Here is a 17,857-nt window from a genome sequence, read left to right on the forward strand (position 1 = left end):
ATGCACCTGTGCGTTGTGCGACGAAGACAAAGAAGAAGTACGCTGGGCTCGCCGTTGCAAGGTCCTGTCCTCGCAGCTCTCCATCTGAGCGTCAATAAACGCCCTATTACAATATATATATATATATATATATATATATATATATATATATATATATATATATATATATATATATATATATATATATATATATATATATATAGTGAAAGAAGGCCAGGTCGAGACGCCAAAGTCGTGACGGCAAGGCAAGGTACGCCGTGTCAGCGTTTTAATCTGATGGCGCCGCGGGACAATGACGATGGTATGTACAAAAGAAAGAAGAAGATTATGGAATGTACAAATGAAAGAAGATCCGTGGAAGGCTCACAATATACATATAAGATCTTCGAGGGAGCCAGGAAACCTCGCTCCGAGTCACCCCGTTCCCTCGCGGAAAAATGTCTAGAGTCCAGAACCACACAGAACCACGTGGAGCCGTTGTTCCGCCTTTCCAGATTGTGTTCTGAGCAGCCGAAATACAGTTATGTCGCACTCGTTACTGTTTGTTCCGTAACGTCGGCGCTAACTGCTCGGCTACGCGCGCCGTGCAGTTATGTCGCAGTGAGACAGTTACCGCGTATTTCCCTTCCTATAAAGCAATCAGTAAAACAATCAGTTATGTCGCTCAGTGTGATCTCGACGCGAAAAGCACAGTGCCAACAACAAATCCAAAACCACGCGTACGACGTGCGAGCACAACGCGTTCGCCGCATCCACGCTTATTCTGCTCGGCAGGGCTGTTTACAAGCCCAGTAGCAGGTGTTCTAAATCACGTTCTCCCGTTTTCTAAGTTTTTTTTTTTTTTTTTTAGACTGAATGAAGTAGCTTCTTGAAACAGAACACGAAACACACTTGAAGAGAATATATTTTCACTTTTCGTTTACCTTCAACTAGCATGTGATGAGACTTGTTTTCTTTAAACATGGAGAGATAGACAAGCTCGGGCATTTTAACTGTATATAATATATTCAGAGAGAAGCTCGAGATGAAAAGCTAGTCGAATGATTAAAAAGAAATGTTTCTTAATTTTTGCATGCATAAAGAGTTGTCATTAACCGGTTGCAGTTCGTGGCTTTGGCGCAAGACATTATTCGCCAAGCGGAGTCGCTTACGCTCAATTCTTAAGGAACTTAGACGTATGGTGTTGAGTAATCGACGCCGATATTGGAATACAAACGCACTATGCTTTGCCACAAGACAACTAGGGTAGAAATTTCAAACCGATTTTTCTGGACTGCAGAGCCACAATTGTGGGCACTGTTTTTCCATATATACTATATAAAGTCCGCGCGGATTATTTTGGAAGAAGGATTCCATTCCGACAGCTTTCAGTCATTCGGCGGGGGAAAAAATGCTTCAGAATATTAGTGATTAAAGGACCCTTATATTTTAAGTTCAAATTTTAAATGAGAGGAACTGTGCACTAAAGTGCCCGCTGTGGGAGCAGTTTGTCCAGGACTGATATTGTGTGGCGTGCTATATATGTTAACAGAAAATGAGGAGGAAATGTTGATGCCACCCGATGAACTTCCGCGTTTCGGGGCGAGCGTCTGGACGGCTGTCAGCGTAGATTGTAGGTGTAGGTCAGAGTAAAGGAAGAAGATGAAAAAAGTGTGTGTGTGTGTGGGGGGGGGGGGGAGGGGGGGGGGCAACATATGGTGGACATAAAAGGGCATAATATAGACAGATAACTATACGCTATTTACGCTCTGTATAGAAATAGCAATGAACTCCTTTTCACAAGCCTGCAAAGGATCACTGCATGAGCGCAAACGAGACACGAAATAGTGAACTGATGCTTCATCACAGTTCATAACGCGACAGTACAGAGTAACAAGTTTATATAATGCATGCAGAAGGACGAAGTAGCGGCATTCTTTTACAGTTCACAGGAGGTGAACGGCTGTCGCCTCTAACAAAGCGATGACGTGCTAGAAAACCTGAATGGCACACTTCCTAACAGGCGCACGAGCGCTTCTTTGCCAAAGCAATGTCGGAACACTGACAGCGCTTTGAGCTTTTAGAAGAACCTTCTACGGCTACTTGCGCTACAGAATATAGAAGAACGTTCGACCATAGTACAGAAAGGTACTATGCTTTCCATTTGAGGCGCACAACAAATGCAGATATTTCGGCGAATCTCGGCGTCAAAGTAAGCAGTAATTCTTGTTAGCGATACTTTACAAACTCCACATACAAGACAAAAATTCGATTATAGGTATGCCAGTGGCAATACTCTGGGCTGTCCATTTAGATAAATTTGCAATAGATCGAGTCATGTGCGTGAAAGTATACCGTAATATAAGCGCCTACAGCAGATGTGAGCAGATCAAGCAGCACTGAAGGCTCACTAAGTGAAAGAGGAGCCGCAAAACTTTCTGATAGCTGCTTCATTTCGAAACGGGAGAACAGTACCAGCGCGCAAAACCTGTAATAAATGCCACAACTACAAAAATGTAGAACGAGCATGTGATTCCGTCCGACTTTGCGTCAGTCTCATCCAAGTTCGGAAGCAGTCTACGGGCACTATTTAGTAACATCAGAGTGCGAACCTAACGCAGCATAAATTAATTTATAGTGACTACTAATGAAGCAGGTGTTCACCGTAAGCTTGCCTTGAAATTGCGCGAGAAAGGAAGAGCATTCAGACACACCTTAAGAACAAACATAACGATGAAAGCCAAGGTCTGATCAGAACTCGCGCGACTCGTAGCATCGGACGGAACGACGCTTCCACCTCCTTTCTTTTTGTTTCTTTCCGTCCACTTTTTTTTTTATTTTCCTTTACTAAATGACAGGGAAGGAACCAAGTACGCGTATACAGTTGCAGACAGAGTTTGGAATGTGAGGGATTACAAGCAGCATTCCGATGCGCTTCCACGGGTCGCCGAGCACTTGCAAATGAGGCGCGCGACGCAAGAGCATACCGGGGAAGGTGCTCGACCGCGCTCTTGATTTCAAAAGCAGACATTCAGACAGCGCATAATCGCGGACGGCACTACGAGTCGTAAAATGCGCTTGCACAACACGTAAACCACATCGCACATGTGCCCCTCCGCACGCGCGTCTGAGTCGTTAATGCATATGCTCCCAAACTCGCCACACCAACCGTGCACCGGTCAGTAACGCATGCTCCTTTGCTAACTGTAAACGTGCACTGTCGTATTGCGACCAGCACAGCTCCGGCATGGTACTCCGTCGCATTTGGAGCAATATACGACCGTTTCCGCAGAAGAGCAATAGACCGAATGATCGTTAGCGAGCTGATGGGATGGGGTAGTGGTAGCGGACTTTGCTCTACATGCATGGACACTGTCGTCTCTGATAATGACGCCAATTTTCCTTTAGTTATTTTGGAAGGCGGCCAAGAGCGATACACGCGGATAGGTAGCGCCCACCACTGATCTCCACTAGGGGGTTGCGCCCACATTAGAACGCCGCACCTTGAAACCTTTGGAGAAGTCTGTTGCCGCGGCGCTAAATAATGTGCCTGTTTCGCGCTTCACGTTCGCTGGCCCTCACTTCGAAACTTACACAATAAATAAGGAACGACCACATCGTGGCCCAGAGAGCAGGCACCGGACCGGGCAGAAAACTACGTGAGTCTAATTATAAACATAAACAAACGACACCCCAAGCAACGACTAAGCAGCACTTTTTGCCGACATCCGGAACCGTAGTACCGGATGGATCACTCACCCTTCCGTCGTCCGGGGTGCTGCCGTCCAGCTTGGCGAAAAGCGGCACCGTGCGGTCGGTGGCGACCTCCCCCAAGTTCGCAGCTCGCCGGAGGGGCCCCTCGAGGCACTGTGGCCTCGAGTTGCGGTGCTGCGACTCTCCGGGCGGGCGGCAGCGGCCCGTCGAGTTGGCCGTCGAGTTGTTGGTGGCCGCCGAGAGATCCGAGGCCGACCTCGTCGGCGGCACGGCGTCGGGCACGGGCGTCGCCGGGCCGGCATCGCCGGAGCCACGGACCGCGCGACCTCCGCTCCTTCGCTGGATTCCACTCTGGGTGCATCCCATCGCCGCACCTCACGAACGCTCATCCTCCCGCGGACGAGACACTCGGGCGACCACGTCGCGCCGGGCGCGCGCCCGGGCGCGGCACACACAGGAGCACAACACTGCCGTGCCTCCAGCTAGCGGCCTCCTTCCGCGCACTAGGAGGGAACGAGAGGTGTCAGCTGAGGCGACGTACTATCCAACTCCGCGGTGGCAGGCAGCGGGCTTTGGCGAAGACGCGGCCGTCGAAAACGGGGCTTTGACGCAGAGGTGATGCGAAGGCCGCTTCCCTGCTCGTCCAGATAACGGACCCGTCGAGTGTCACACGGTACGGGACGAAGAACGAGACAATTCGATAGGCGAATTGCTGCGGTGGCCGCGGATCCTACGAAGCGCAGCGGCTTTCATTGAAAGCCGGCCTCTTTAGCTGCGACACCGGTGCGAGCGAATCTGCCGCACTGTTTTGTGTGAAGCGCTGTACTCGAGTGAGAACGAGTGTTGTGGCGAGTACTCACAAGCTCCTGGAGTATATCGACAGATGATAAACTTGAACATGCAGGGCTCTCCAATTCTTTTGCACTTCAAGGTCACCGTGCGGGAGTCTCGTTGCGCCTTGTTGAGATCACGCGGTGGTCACGAGCCTGTCGGCTCACATAGACTGCACTTTCGAAGTGGGGTTGCCCCTAATGCTAGCACAGACACATTCACCAACGCACGCCCGAACACACACACACACGCGCTTCAAGTGGCGATCTCCGCGGAGCAGGCTCGAAACGTAGGCCAGCGGCTCAGCCGGCCAGCGGGTCTGAGGAGCTGGGGCGCTCAGACGCCGCGCCGAAGGAGAGCCTCAGCTGTTCGTCTCTCGGGCTTAAGGGCAGGCCGCGTTCGCTTTCCTTCGGGCTCTGATGCGCCGGTGTTCCTTCGAAAGAGTCAGAAGAGGCATCGTTGAACGGAGCCATCGGAATCCTGGAGGCGGCTTCGTTTCGATCAGTGCAGACAAGAGCTGTTCCGGCCCACGTCGTGTGTCCTGCGTATCCTCGGCGAGCACTTACGTCGTTGTATACGCGGGCAAGCCCGAGCGAGGCTGGTGTCGCGGCTGGACGAGCTCCATCGTTATCGGGGATACGACAGGCACTCACAAGTCGAGTGAGTAATCAAGAAAGATACAAAGAGAAGCAAGCCGGCCAGCGCAGGCGACGGACAGCGGTCGCCGCTCCGAAGGTCTCTCCCGGCGCTAACAGAATCTCTCCACGCCCCCGATGAAATCGGCGCTGCTTTTGATTCTTGGCGCGCTGAACCCCGCGCGCTCGATCACAGCTGCTGTCGCGCCGAGTCGAAGCTTGCGAAAAGGACGCCTTGTTCGAGCAGAGTCACTGCGCGTCGTCTGCTGCTAACGCGAGCAGGCACGCTGGCATTGTCGGTGCCCGACAAGCACGGAGTCTGCGGTTCATGTTGTCGGGTCGCTGCCGTGGCGACGTACGCAGTCGGTGCACGGTGCGCTTACAAGTGCTCCGTGGCCTTCCGCGAGGCGCGTTTGCGCCGCAGCGTCGGAAGCAGACGCTCGCGGCCGGCGTCAGCGGCGGCGGGGCGCTCGCCAGCTGGCGGGTTCGCGCACAACGCGGCGATGACGCGACGTTCCGCCGCCTCTCGGCGAGTCGCGCAACTGCGCGGTTCAGAAAAGCCTGCCTCACTCCCTTTACGGGCGCGGCTATTTTTATTTATTTATTTATTTATTTCTTGATACAGTGACCTTTTAAAAGACCTTCGCAGGGTGGGCACACAATATAGAAGTCCATCAATGCTGGAAATACTCCCTTCTCGAGCCCAGCTAAAACGTATGAGGAAGTTCGGTTTAAAGAAGCAAAAACGTGAACGTACCTAAACCGATAACGGTGATGATGATGACTTTAAACGAATTAACTTGTACATGGCCGTGTGAAGAATGCATGTAATCGCGTTCGTCGGAGAATATAGTGAGCTATAAGAAGAATGGTATAATGGAAAAGAAATAAGAGACATATCAGAAGAGGGGTACGGATTATGCACTCTATCCTTCCACTCCTTTCGCCTTCAAATGACACTCACCTGACGCTTTAAACCGCAGAGCTTAGCTCTAGCAACATCTTTCTTTTTTTCCTGTTCTCATTTCTTGTAACCCAGCAATTAACACCAAGCCCTGGTTCGGCAGTGCCCGCCACGTAGGAACACGATGCAATAAAGACCTGCACTGTTGTCAGAAAAGCCTGTCCCGTCCTCGCGAAGCCTTGCAATCCAGCATCTCTGTACTTGGGCGTCGAATGGAGTCTATCTGTTTTGTAGTCAAAAGTCACATTCGTGCAATGGTTTCGTGCTAGATGTGTTGGTATTATAGCGAGCAGGCTATCACGTCAGCAGCTTTTGATTTCAGAAAATATAAAAAAAAATCTCATAACCATTCAAATGCGAAGATTTGAATGGTTGCAATGTTTTGCGGGTGGGCTTGGAAGAAGAAAAGAAAGCAGATGCAGCGGCGGAGCTCAGATCTCGAGTCCCAGCAAAAACTCGTCCGACTGGCCGAGAACGTAGGCCACCGAAGAACAAAACATCCCGGCCAGCATCCCCCCTGGCATCTTCGACCTGCGGGCTGCGGTCGAGGGTTTGAGGAGCGCACCTTTTCTTTTGGACAATAAAAGTTTGTTCTCTCTCGGTTCTTATAGAGGGCAACAACAATAACAACATAGCTTACCAAAAACAACCACAAGAGAAACCTCCATGAACATAACAAATTGATTTCTGTTTTGAACTGCGCGCCTTGCGGCTATGCGCGTTCTAGTGCAAGCGTTGAAAGGAAAACTGGTACAAACTGAAGTTGTTGTCTGTCTTTAGGTTACTGCATTATGGCGACAGAGGCTGTTTTCACTGAAAGTGAGACGCTTGTATGCTTGAAGACGCCAGGAAATGAACTGCGGGTATTCCAGATGCTATATAGGCTAGCCCACCATTCCAAAACGATGCCAATGAAACCTTCTTTGCGTTGAAATCACGAGCATATGCCTTGTTGTGCCTGGCCAAAGCCGCCTAGAAATTCAGCCGGACGCCAAACTTCTTCGGCGAACGCCTCCTTCACAAACTTTGGATACTTCTCTGCATAGCAGCAATGCACTGGAGGCGAGCCGTACCAAAGGGGCAGAAGCGACGTGTTTTAACATGCGCTGAACGTCCAGACAGCACGGCGCGCCGTGGCCCTGACGGTGAACCCCTTCTCGCCCCGCGGCATATTTGAAGCGAGAGCGCAGCAAGCTCTCCCATTGGCCCTGCGAAAGTGCTGCCATCGGATTGGACCATTTTGAGCGTCAACGGTTCTCGGCAACGGAGTCTCAAGTGCTTCCGTTCGAGACTCCGAGTGTGAGTTCGTCACGAGCGTCCATCGGGAGCAGTTCGCCCCCTGACAGTGCGGACACGGCGGAATCTCCCCGGCCGTCGCTGCGCGAGAACAGTCGCGTATGGCTATGTTAGCTTTCGGCCCCAGAGCCGATGTTGTGTAAATACATGTAAATAGTGTATAAAGCCTTTTCTTCATCTCACCAACGCCGACTCGGATTCATCGCTACCGCCCAGGGAGCTGACAGCCCTCGTTCACGAAACGGGTGACGAGCGCTGCATTACCAACTCCTTGGCACAACCCTGTTGACGGTGGGCTACTGTGTGATAACTCCACCGGCACAACATTGGTGGCAGTTGCAGGATCCTTGGCACAACCCTGTTGACGGTGGGCTACTGTGTGATAACCCCACCGGCACAACATTGGTGGCAGTTGCAGGATCCACTGGCACAACCCTGTTGACGGTGGGCTACTGTGTGATAACCCCACCGGCACAACAGCCTCTGGCAGATGGCACTTGGCAGAACCCGCTGTTCTTGGCCGCCTGCCAAGTGCCACCTGCCAGAGGCATGCTTGTGATTTCACGCTCACAGCACCGACAAAGCAGACGCCGGATTTTCTGAAAGACGAGGCTTTTAGCACCATCGCGTTTATACTACCCTCCAATAAAATAGACGTCAGAAAGCAAGCACTCGAATCATGCGACTTACCTGCGAAGGGGTTTTTTTTTTCTTTTTTTTTTTTTTTCGCTGTGGGTTGGTCTCAGCCATAACTTGCCATGATGCACGCTATGACATACATGCGGCTGATATCACACTCCTCTCCGTCCCGTCTCCAAGCTCCACACTGAACAGGGCTAATACACCAAATCTTATGCTAATACAACAAATTTTATCTTGCCTTCAAAATATACGTGATTCTAAATGTCAAAGACGCTTTACCTGCCAACCCCCCTCAGTCAGTGTTTTGATATAGATAATAAAATGAATGAATGAATGAATGAATGAATGAATGAATGAATGAATGAATGAATGAATGAATGAATGAATGAATGAATGAACCAGGTTCATGTAACAAAGCTCATGTACAGGGTCGTTCACTCTTAAGGTGAATACATGAGCGCGAGGCCACTGTTCAGGACGTCAGTGGATCAGACCCAGTCCGTCTGTGGATCTGGAGGCGAAACTTCGGGTTTAATCTTTTCGGTCCTTTATATAAGTTTCTATCGTTTTTATTTTGATTATAGTGTTATTTTAAATTTGATATCTTCAGGTTTAGAAAGATGTACATGAGTGATCGATCGCATTGAAAGCGTTAGCGCATTCTGTCGATCACGGTCATGAACAGAGGTCACTCCACTTCTTTGGAGACATGAGTCACCTAGACGTTATGTTCTGCGACCGGCTACAAAGCCAATTAGCTCAGTCCCACTGTGATTTACGTTAATAAAGACGTAGAATTAAAGCCCTTGTCGGAAATATCAGTGCGATCTGTTGAAGGAAAGGATATGTGTGGGAAAGGGGACACAAAATCCACCCCCCCCCCCCCTCCCCGTGCCACTATTTTCTGGAGTCCTTGCAAGTCAGCACCCTACAGAAGACTAAAGGCACATTCACACTTGGAGGTCGCGAAGGGCACGTGACTGAAAGAGCACGTGTCGCTTGCGGCTATAGGGAGCCGCAGTTAACTTTGCCGATGTTCACACCTGCGACTCGCCGATCCCTTTCCCGAATTGGTCTCGTTTCTTGGCGACTTGTCGACCTTGACTGATCTTGGCTGTTCAACAGCAGTGAGAAGCCGTGTAAAACAGGCTTTCATTATATTAAGTTGCGCTGCTGACTGTTTAGGGGTTTGTGACCCGCAGTCGCAAAGCCAGAAATTCGAGCAGCATATACGACTGACACGCAACTGTTGATTTTCGACCAATGCGACCATTACCAATAGTCACGTTTCGACCAAAACAATCGCACAGCCTCTGCGAGTCGCTAGTGTGAATAGGTCCTAATATGCTCTGGTCAGGCGACAGCCGACGCCGTCATATAGGCCACAAAACGGTTAAATCTCGCCACATAATCTATTTCAGCAGCCACGACGGCTGCTTAACAGCTTACCTTCGAATTCCCACCTGGTTGTGCGATCTTCCGTCCCAGTATCTTCCGTGGCCACCGTTTCGATGGCTACGAAGTTATTTTATTCTGTAATAGTGTTAGCCCTGGCTTACGAGCACTATACATTTGAAGTACTGGTGATCTTTCCCATGCGACAAGTTAAAAAAAAAAAAAAAAAAACGTCTTTTTAGGGGCAACTAAATATGTTTTAGCACGGAACGAAATTAAAGTGACTGTCTCTGTGAAAGCTGGAGGTAATTAAAGCCATGCCAAGTCGTTCTTGAAAACGATTAAGCAATCGGCGAATAAAGCTATTCGTGGTTTCTCTGCAGCTCAGCGCACAGAGTAGGAAGACCGATGATGATGTCATCTATAGAGGTGGTGCATTTGCAATGTAAAAATATTTGCTCTGGGGAAGAAAGCCAAAGCCTCTGAAGATTAAGGTTGCTAAGCCTTGTTTGGAGGCATCGGTCGACGCACAGGTAAGTGTGGACGAAATCATTTGGAATCTTAAACGTCACCGACAGTGATGTCATCTTCTGTTTCTTTCCATCTGATTTAATGGCAGAAGACTGAAGGTCATAGCAACTTTAATATCCGGTTTCATCATATATTTAAATGGTAATGAGAACTCACTTGGTAAGTCTTGCTTGCAAGTTTAATACTCTCTAATGCTTGTATGCGGCAGGAGCGCTCACGCTAGGCCCGCCGCGATTCATTAAACGTCATCTCACGGTCACCGAACATCTGTTCTCTGTTCTCCTGTTCTCATCGGCTTGCCGCTCCATAAAAATATGTTTTACTCATTTCGGGGTCGGCAGGCGCATGCAAGGAACAAAGTGCGCTGGTGATGTTGAACATGCTGAAGATTCATTGCAACCCTGTGGGGTTCGTTAACGTGCAGTGCAAACAGCGCCTTCTGCGTTTCTGTTGCATCGAAATGCAGCCCATGGTAGATCTATTTGAAGCCGGGTTCTTGGACTAACGGCGATTTCCACTCGTCTATTAAGAGCAGTGCACAAATCGGATTAGAGAGACCTAAACCTCTAAAGAGCGAATCGGCCTTGGTCGACCAGCGGAACATGCAGAGCGCCCGACGGAAGTAATGCTGAGCCGGTTCCGGAAGTTGAAGTCGCATCCTAACGCCAAAATGTGTTGTGATTGAAAGATAGGCAGAAGTGCGGCACTTTGCAACTTGCGCTTTCGACGCTGCAGACGTTTTTCGATAGGTGTCCTTCGACATACGCGCCCCCCAGAAAAGTAATAATAATAAAAAGTGATACCGAGTTTCCTTTGCCGATATCTCTGAAACCGAGAAAGAAAACAAAAAGCCCAAAAAATCCCGCAATCTCCGGAAGTGACGAGATCGTTGACTAGAACTTCCGGCGAGATTTGACATCTGCTCGGCGGATCGAGCTAGAGCACCCCGAGGTGCTCCAGACGACCAGCGAAATACGCGCAACCTATCTTGGCCGACCAGTGGAATTGAAAATCGTCATCCCGGAGCAAGAAAACCTACTCCGGAGCGACCAGTGGAAATCGCCATGAGTAGATGAGTGCCCTAACAACTCATCCACCGGCGCGGTTAGGAGTATATATGTACTCACCAAATTTTGAGAGCATGTTTCCGTCCTATTAATGATGCACAAGACATCACTCTACATGAATCAATATTCGCCTGCAATCGCCAAAATAATATATTGACATCTTTTTCTCGTTTCCTTCGGTTTTAGTTTCAACAGCCGAGTGATAGCTATGACGTCATATTTTCGTACAGTTCACAGGAGGCATGAATGAAGCTGCGATATAATCGCTGCTTCTTCCCTTGGAATTCTGCTTCTTGAGGAAGGCTGGCTTTCGCGTTGTAGGGATTCAGAACGACGAAGAAGATATTTTATCACAGCGTTTTCGTTTTCGTACCTCACGTGACCTATACTGAATATTTACGCCATAGCAATCAAAGGGTTGGAACCAAGACGGTAACAGGTGAGCGAAGAAATTCGATTATAAATTATTCAGCTGTCGCTATAGCACGTCGTGGGCCATCTATTGCAACCTCTAACGCATCATCCATAAGAATAAAAAAAAAAACGCAGCAATAAATTAGGTGTCTAGACTCGCCTCCAAATTCTTTTTTTCTTTTCTTTGACACTCTATTATTTGATACTTTTCTTACTGATTCTTGATACTCTATGACGGTAGCGCACTACCAAATAATAATAGACAATGCCGAGATCAAGAACACTGCATGAAAGGAGCTGCACTTCGCGGTAATCGGTGCAGCGATGAGCTGAAAGCGTCTTTCCGTAGTGCATCTGCATTCCGTACGCTTGTGTCCGTGGTTACAATTATAGTATCGAAATAGAAACATGTGCTTCACGAAAGACACAACGGAAGCATTTTCGTAGTTAACGGTGACGCGCATCGATGACATGAGAGTTCGGCCAGTCAAAGTAGTGCGCAGCCTTTTGCAGTTACGCTGACCATTATAGTAGCTGCTTCCGACCGCTTTCGCCATGCAACACGGGCAGTGGGGTATGGTAGTATGCTCAAAGGAAGCAAATATATATATATATATATATATATATATATATATATATATATATATATAAAAATAAAAACGTAGTCAATCTAGCATCGTCGACAGGAAATGTAAGAAATTGCCTCCTGTTTATTTCAAAATGCCCTAGTGATCGAACCTCATAACGCATAGTGTGTATCACAGTGTTATAAAAAGAGCCCGCAGATTACCGCCACTCTTTTGACAATAGTTGATTCTCTCTCTCTCTCTCTCTCTCTCTCTCTCTCTCTCTCTTAGATTACCGCAAGCAGCTGCCTATAGTCAAGTTCTTTGTGAACCTCTTCTGCGGCGTCTTCATAACTTCCAGAGACGGAGGCAACAATTAAATCCGCCTTGATCAGAGTATCGAGTGTATTTTAGTACCTTGGCACATGGATTCCTCGCGGCAAGAAAGTTTGACGCCTCCTGAGTTAAAACCCTAGTTGGAAAATCCTATAGGTGCATATCCCGACTGCGGCTACCCGGTTCCTCGTTCACGTAAATGTAGTCTCTGCGGCCTTAATTACCAATTCCTTATTTTTGTGTCCCTAATATCTCACACATTCTTACTAGCATACAGTGGTAAGCTAAATAGCACGTTATCCAGCTAATGGTCGTAGGCCATCACATAAATCAGAACTGGGGAAGATACATCAAAGTATCTTCGATACCGATACTCGGTACCATGAAAAATTCTACTTTGGTACCGATACAGGATACGGACACAAAATGGGTTTTCGAGACAGATACTTGGTAATGTTTCGCCGATACTTCGATACATCAACGAAATACCAACTATAATAAAGGTGGTATTATCATGAGCAAAGTTTACATCACTGCAGCCCTAATACAGGTAAGCTGGAAACGTGATTAACGAAGTTAAGGCATTTCTCCTTGGTTTCTGGAGGAGCCTTTAGTGCTTTCCTTTAGTACACTTTTTCTCGAAAGGGTTACACGAATGCGGGCGCACAAATTTAATAACGGCCAGCTGTCTGCGCAGATGGGTTTGTAAGAACTTTAGATTGGACTGAAGCCAAAAGAATGACAAACATTCATTGTATTTAAAGAAATGTCTACTCTTTATTTTCGGGGACAAACATATATCTTTCCGACTTTATCCAAATTTCTTCGAAAAATTACTACTTTGGAAAACAAATACCTTGTTTTCATAGACATTTCGTTATTAAAGCTTATGTGTCTAAAAGCACATTTATTTAGCTTTCATTTTATGTATTGCATTATATTTTAGACATAATTGAACTTTCACACACACAAACACAAAGAAAATTATGGGTTTTAAGCATGGCCTGAACCTAGTGATAAAGCGGAAGCTGTGAGTGTTGCAGCAAATTTTTCTGCGGACACCTGGATTTAATGTGCCTCCTTCACAACGTTCGAACGAACCTTCTGTCTCAGCAAATCGCTGTTGTCTTTCGCTCCTACCAACTTCTTCCCTCTCGTTTATCTGTCTTCTCCTACTTCTTCTTCCACGGTGCACCGTGCCACGGCACCACGGTGCCACGCCAACGGCTTGAAAACGTGATGTGACGTGATATGGCTGTGATGTGACTATACTGTCTTCACCCATCCCTCTCTTACTCATCCCTTTTATATCCACTAACCCCCTTCCCCCGGTGCAGGGTAGCAAACCGGTTTATTTTACCAGGTAACCTCTCCGCCTTTCCTCCCCCTCCTCATCTTCCTCCTCCTTCCTCCTAGCTTGCCCTTATTGATTTCTAGCAAGGGTGCTGTTCAAAATAGAACTATGTTTCTTTTTTGCAGAGAGTGGCTTATATCATGCCAATCAATCTGTATATTTCAGAAAATTTGTAACAAGTTTTCACTTTGACGTAAAAAGGTATATCAAAAGCCTTGTTCAAGTCTTAGATGGGATTTCGTTTGAAAGCGCATAAATTGTCAGTCAAGCTTATTGAAAAAAAAAAAGTTTAGTAAATGTTCAGTTCATGTATTTCAAAAATTTTAGACGTGAAAGCTTTTACAGAAAAAAGGTGTGAAACTTACAAGAAAATGTCATTCTTTCCCACGGCAGGGAAAGAGTTATGAATCACAGCCACTTGTATACCCATCGCGCAGGACGCCGGAAAAAAGCTCGGACGACGATCAGGACTTTCTTAGTCGTTTGTTGTGAATTTTGAGTTGTATCAGGTGTCACAGTGCTCAGGCTAAAACAGCAGTTCTCTCGACATGGCAGATGGGAATCAACACTCTGAGCGGGATCCACACGCTGATCAGGGAGACATCGGTTAACACACTCCTAGAAGCCATGAGGTTGGTCCTCCGAGCTTCTTTTTTAAGGCTCATCGAGCATCTCCTTTCCTGTGCCGTTACAATAGGCTTGTTTAGAAGCAAATGCTGCAAACTTCAAGAACAGTGGTTAGTTGACTGTATCGCGACCGACTGGGGCCTTAGAATCTCGCGCTCCTGCTGCCAAACCAACCAGAGACGTCAGGCAGACTCCCGGGGTTTTTAGAAGTGTTGCACGTAATTTATTGCGTTCAACAGCACCCCCTCACGAAAATCATATTCCTCAGAGATTCACATAAGGCAAAGCGTGGAAGCGCGACTAGGGATGTATCATTGCGCGCGGCTTCGACTGCGTGTTCATCTTCCTTGCATCCTCGCTCCTTAAGAATTATGAACGTCTTCTTAGTACGCACAAGGTGCTGACGAGTATCAGCTTCGTGAGCACAGAAGTGTTAGCATTTTTAGTTTTAAAGAAAGGGAATCCGGAGAGACGGGATTTGCAAGGAACTCTCCGAGCAGGAAGGAATTCAGGCGGTAGTACAAGCCGAGCTGCCGCCCGGCCGCAAACCCGACGTCTTACCTATACAGCGGCCTCAAAATTTTCAGGTTTATTAGTACTGAGTATCGTTAAGATATTCTATTCACTAAACATCTATTTTCAATGCCGATACTCCTATACTCTCGTTTTCAGCAAGCGATACGCAATACTGATACACAAAATGTACCACAAAGGCAGTATCGAAGGTACATGTATTGTGCAGTATATCCGATACTGAGCCGCACTAACTTTCGTTGCGTAAAGAGTAGAGTGTCTGACTCGGCATCCAAGGGCCCAGAAAGCTCGATTCTTATCCTCCCAGGTTTGCAGCCCGAGCTGGCAGCTTTTCCTAACTTCGTGGTCTCATTAAATCATACAACTCATCCAAGAATCAGTATCAGCTGCCAATTAACTTCCACCCGCCATATGCCCGTGGTTTTTCGCTCGCAACCCCGACGCCGCCGGATTTTCTGCAGTTATCAGCGTGGATTTAAGCCTTCACGCCATTCGCTCTGCAGACAATTCGAAAAGACACCCGGTCATGGAGGAAGGAAAGAACTTAGGAGAGGCCCTGAGGTCATTTTTTTGAAGCCGGCGCCGGCGCGACCGGACGCTGCAATGTCTCTCCTCCTTTACCCTCCGCATTTTCTTTCTCCGCGACGCTGTCGCTAATGGCCCGCCGGGGTGGTGCAGTGGTAAGATGCCCGACCACTGTGCCGGAGTACCCGGGCTCGAACCCGACCTGCGTTTCGATGGAGGCGAAACGAAGAGGCGTCCGTGTGCTGTGCGATGTCAGCGCACGTTAAAGATCCCCAGGTGATCGAAATTACTCTGTAGCCCTCCACTACGGCTCCTCTTTCTCTCTTTCCACCGTCACTCCCACCTTCCTCTCTTCCCCTACGGCGGGGTTGCGGTGTCCACAGAAAACAAGTGAGACAGTTACCGCGCCTTTCCCTTCCTATAAATAAATCAGTTTTTTTAATGGGCCGACTTGGCTAACCCTAAATTTTGACGTCACTTCCGCCACACTTTCTCCAATGCTTTGGGAATGGCAAGGGCCTCTCCTTAGTTGTTTCTTTCCTCCATGGGCACGGGCCTCTCCTAAGTTGTTTCCTTCCTCCATGGACCGGAGCGCCGTGCACCGGGTGCATGGAGGAAGGAAACAACTCACCTCAAGTGCATGCCGCTCAGTCAGGCTGATCGCGGCGCTATCGAACGGCGGTTTAAGGCACTAGATAATTTAGTGTGTTGCGTTTACCAAGAGATGGCGCTGCAAAACCTCGCAACTCTCGCAAACAGAAGGGAAGGAGAAAGGATGCACATTAAATCCTACAGACCGATTACTCTAACATCTGTTATGTACAGGTTGGCCATGCAGGCGGTGAAATTAAAGGTGCAAGCCTGGGTAGAAAGTAACAAGATACTCTGAGAACTTCAGAACGGCTTTAGAAATGGTAGGCGCTTAGATGATAGCCTATTCGTGCTTGCCCAATGCATCGAAATATCTAGAGTGGAAAATAGACCTTTCTATTTGGCCTTCCTGGACATAAACGGGGCGTACGACAACGTAAACAGGGAACTCCTGTGGAACATATTAAAAGAAGAAAGGTATCGGTTATGAGATAACGGAGTTCCTACAGGAAATATACCGTAATAACAAAGTAGAAATACGGAAGCCGTCAAGTAATGCAAAGAAGAAAAGGTTGCCCTCTATCACCGCTGCTGTTCATGCTTTATATGATAAACCTGGAACGGAGGATACAAGAAAGTAACCTATAAAACCTTCCATATAGATTAGGTGGAAAGGAGGTTGAGCAGCGCCTCCCCGGTTTGATGTGTGCAGACGATATTGTGCTACTAGCTGAGAGTCAGTTCAGTATTGCGGAGACGAAGGGGACGCTCTAAGCTTCAGTTTCAGCGCAGTTAAGTCGGGTCTGATGATTTTTAACGGCTCAACTGATCAGGGTCTTAAAATACAAGGCCCAGAATAGCAGAATATAAATATCTCGGGGTATGGGTAAACGAAGAATTGGCATACATTGGAAAGCATGAGCAATCACTTAAGGCCAAAGGGCGAAGAAATGTCGGGATAATGAAGCATAGGGCATTAAGGGATACAGCATATATGAGGTTTTGAGGGGTATTTGGAAAGCAATTATGGTGCCCGGGCTTACTTTCGGAAATGCGGTTTTGTGCCCAAAATCAGAGGTACAGTTGACATTAGAAATAAATCAGAGAGCCGTCGGACGATTAGCACTAGGGGCCCACGGCAAAACCACAAATGAGGCGGTACAGGGAGATATGGGCTGGGCATCTTTCGAAGTACGGGAAACTCAGACTAAAATGTTATATGACGAACGCCTGAGGAAATTGGACAGTAACAGTTGGGCAGCTAAAGTATTTAAATACCTATACCTAAAAAGCGTTGACTCAAATGGAGGAAAAGAATGAGGAAACTAGCCAGTAAGTATGGTGGTCACAAGGACGAAGAAATAAAGAGCGTTAAGCAACAAGTGAAAAATACAAAAGGTAAAAATTGGATAAATTCGATGAAAAAAAAAAAAAAAAAAAACACAGTGTGGAATTATACCGAAAGTGGAAAAGGCAGATCAGGAAGGAAGCTTTCTTTGATAACTCAAGAGGCAGTGCCCTACTTTTTGAAGCTAGATCAGGGTGCCTTAGAACACGCAGCTACAAAAAAAAATTTAGCAATGAAGATGACGCATGTGCTGTATGTGGTAACTCCAGTGAAACAATTGACCATATTATACTCGAATGTAATGGTTGAAGCAAGCGCAGTCACTCTTCCTGAAGCTGTAGGGTTTAGAGATACCAGTGGCCGGGTGAATAAACCGGCGGTGGAAGCTAGCAAAAAACGACTGGAAGATTGGTGGCTTAAAAGCAGAAAAGTACTGTTAGTATATTGTCACTTTTGTAATGTTGTAATGTCACTACTGATCTAAACTAGGACACACATCCTCTCTTAA

At 47.6% G+C, this 17,857-nt stretch overlaps 1 protein-coding gene and 1 long non-coding RNA gene across 4 annotated transcripts in view; one reads left to right on the forward strand and one right to left on the reverse strand.

The window, feature by feature from the left end:
* The window catches only part of LOC146198182 (high affinity cAMP-specific and IBMX-insensitive 3',5'-cyclic phosphodiesterase 8B-like), a 285,653-nt gene extending 280,028 nt beyond the window's left edge, over positions 1–5,625 (reverse strand). For all 3 annotated transcript variants that reach the window (XM_084593575.1, XM_084593574.1, XM_084593573.1), the window contains exon 1: positions 3,739–5,625. In XM_084593575.1, the coding sequence (XP_084449701.1) occupies positions 3,739–4,059 (321 nt within the window). In that variant the 5' untranslated portion in view covers positions 4,060–5,625. The remainder of the gene's footprint in view (positions 1–3,738) is intronic.
* Positions 1–12,837, forward strand: part of LOC146198184 (uncharacterized) — a 51,544-nt gene extending 38,707 nt beyond the window's left edge. Inside the window, exons 2-5 of the long non-coding RNA XR_014704965.1 lie at positions 9,840–9,989; positions 10,076–10,146; positions 11,376–11,493; positions 12,326–12,837. This is a non-coding gene — a long non-coding RNA (uncharacterized LOC146198184). The remainder of the gene's footprint in view (positions 1–9,839; positions 9,990–10,075; positions 10,147–11,375; positions 11,494–12,325) is intronic.
* The last annotated feature ends 5,020 nt before the right edge of the window (positions 12,838–17,857 follow it).

The sequence above is a fragment of the Amblyomma maculatum genome, chromosome 2 (genome assembly GCF_055883805.1).
Source record: "Amblyomma maculatum isolate TAMU_Amacu chromosome 2, ASM5588380v1, whole genome shotgun sequence".
Lineage (NCBI taxonomy): Eukaryota > Metazoa > Arthropoda > Arachnida > Ixodida > Ixodidae > Amblyomma > Amblyomma maculatum.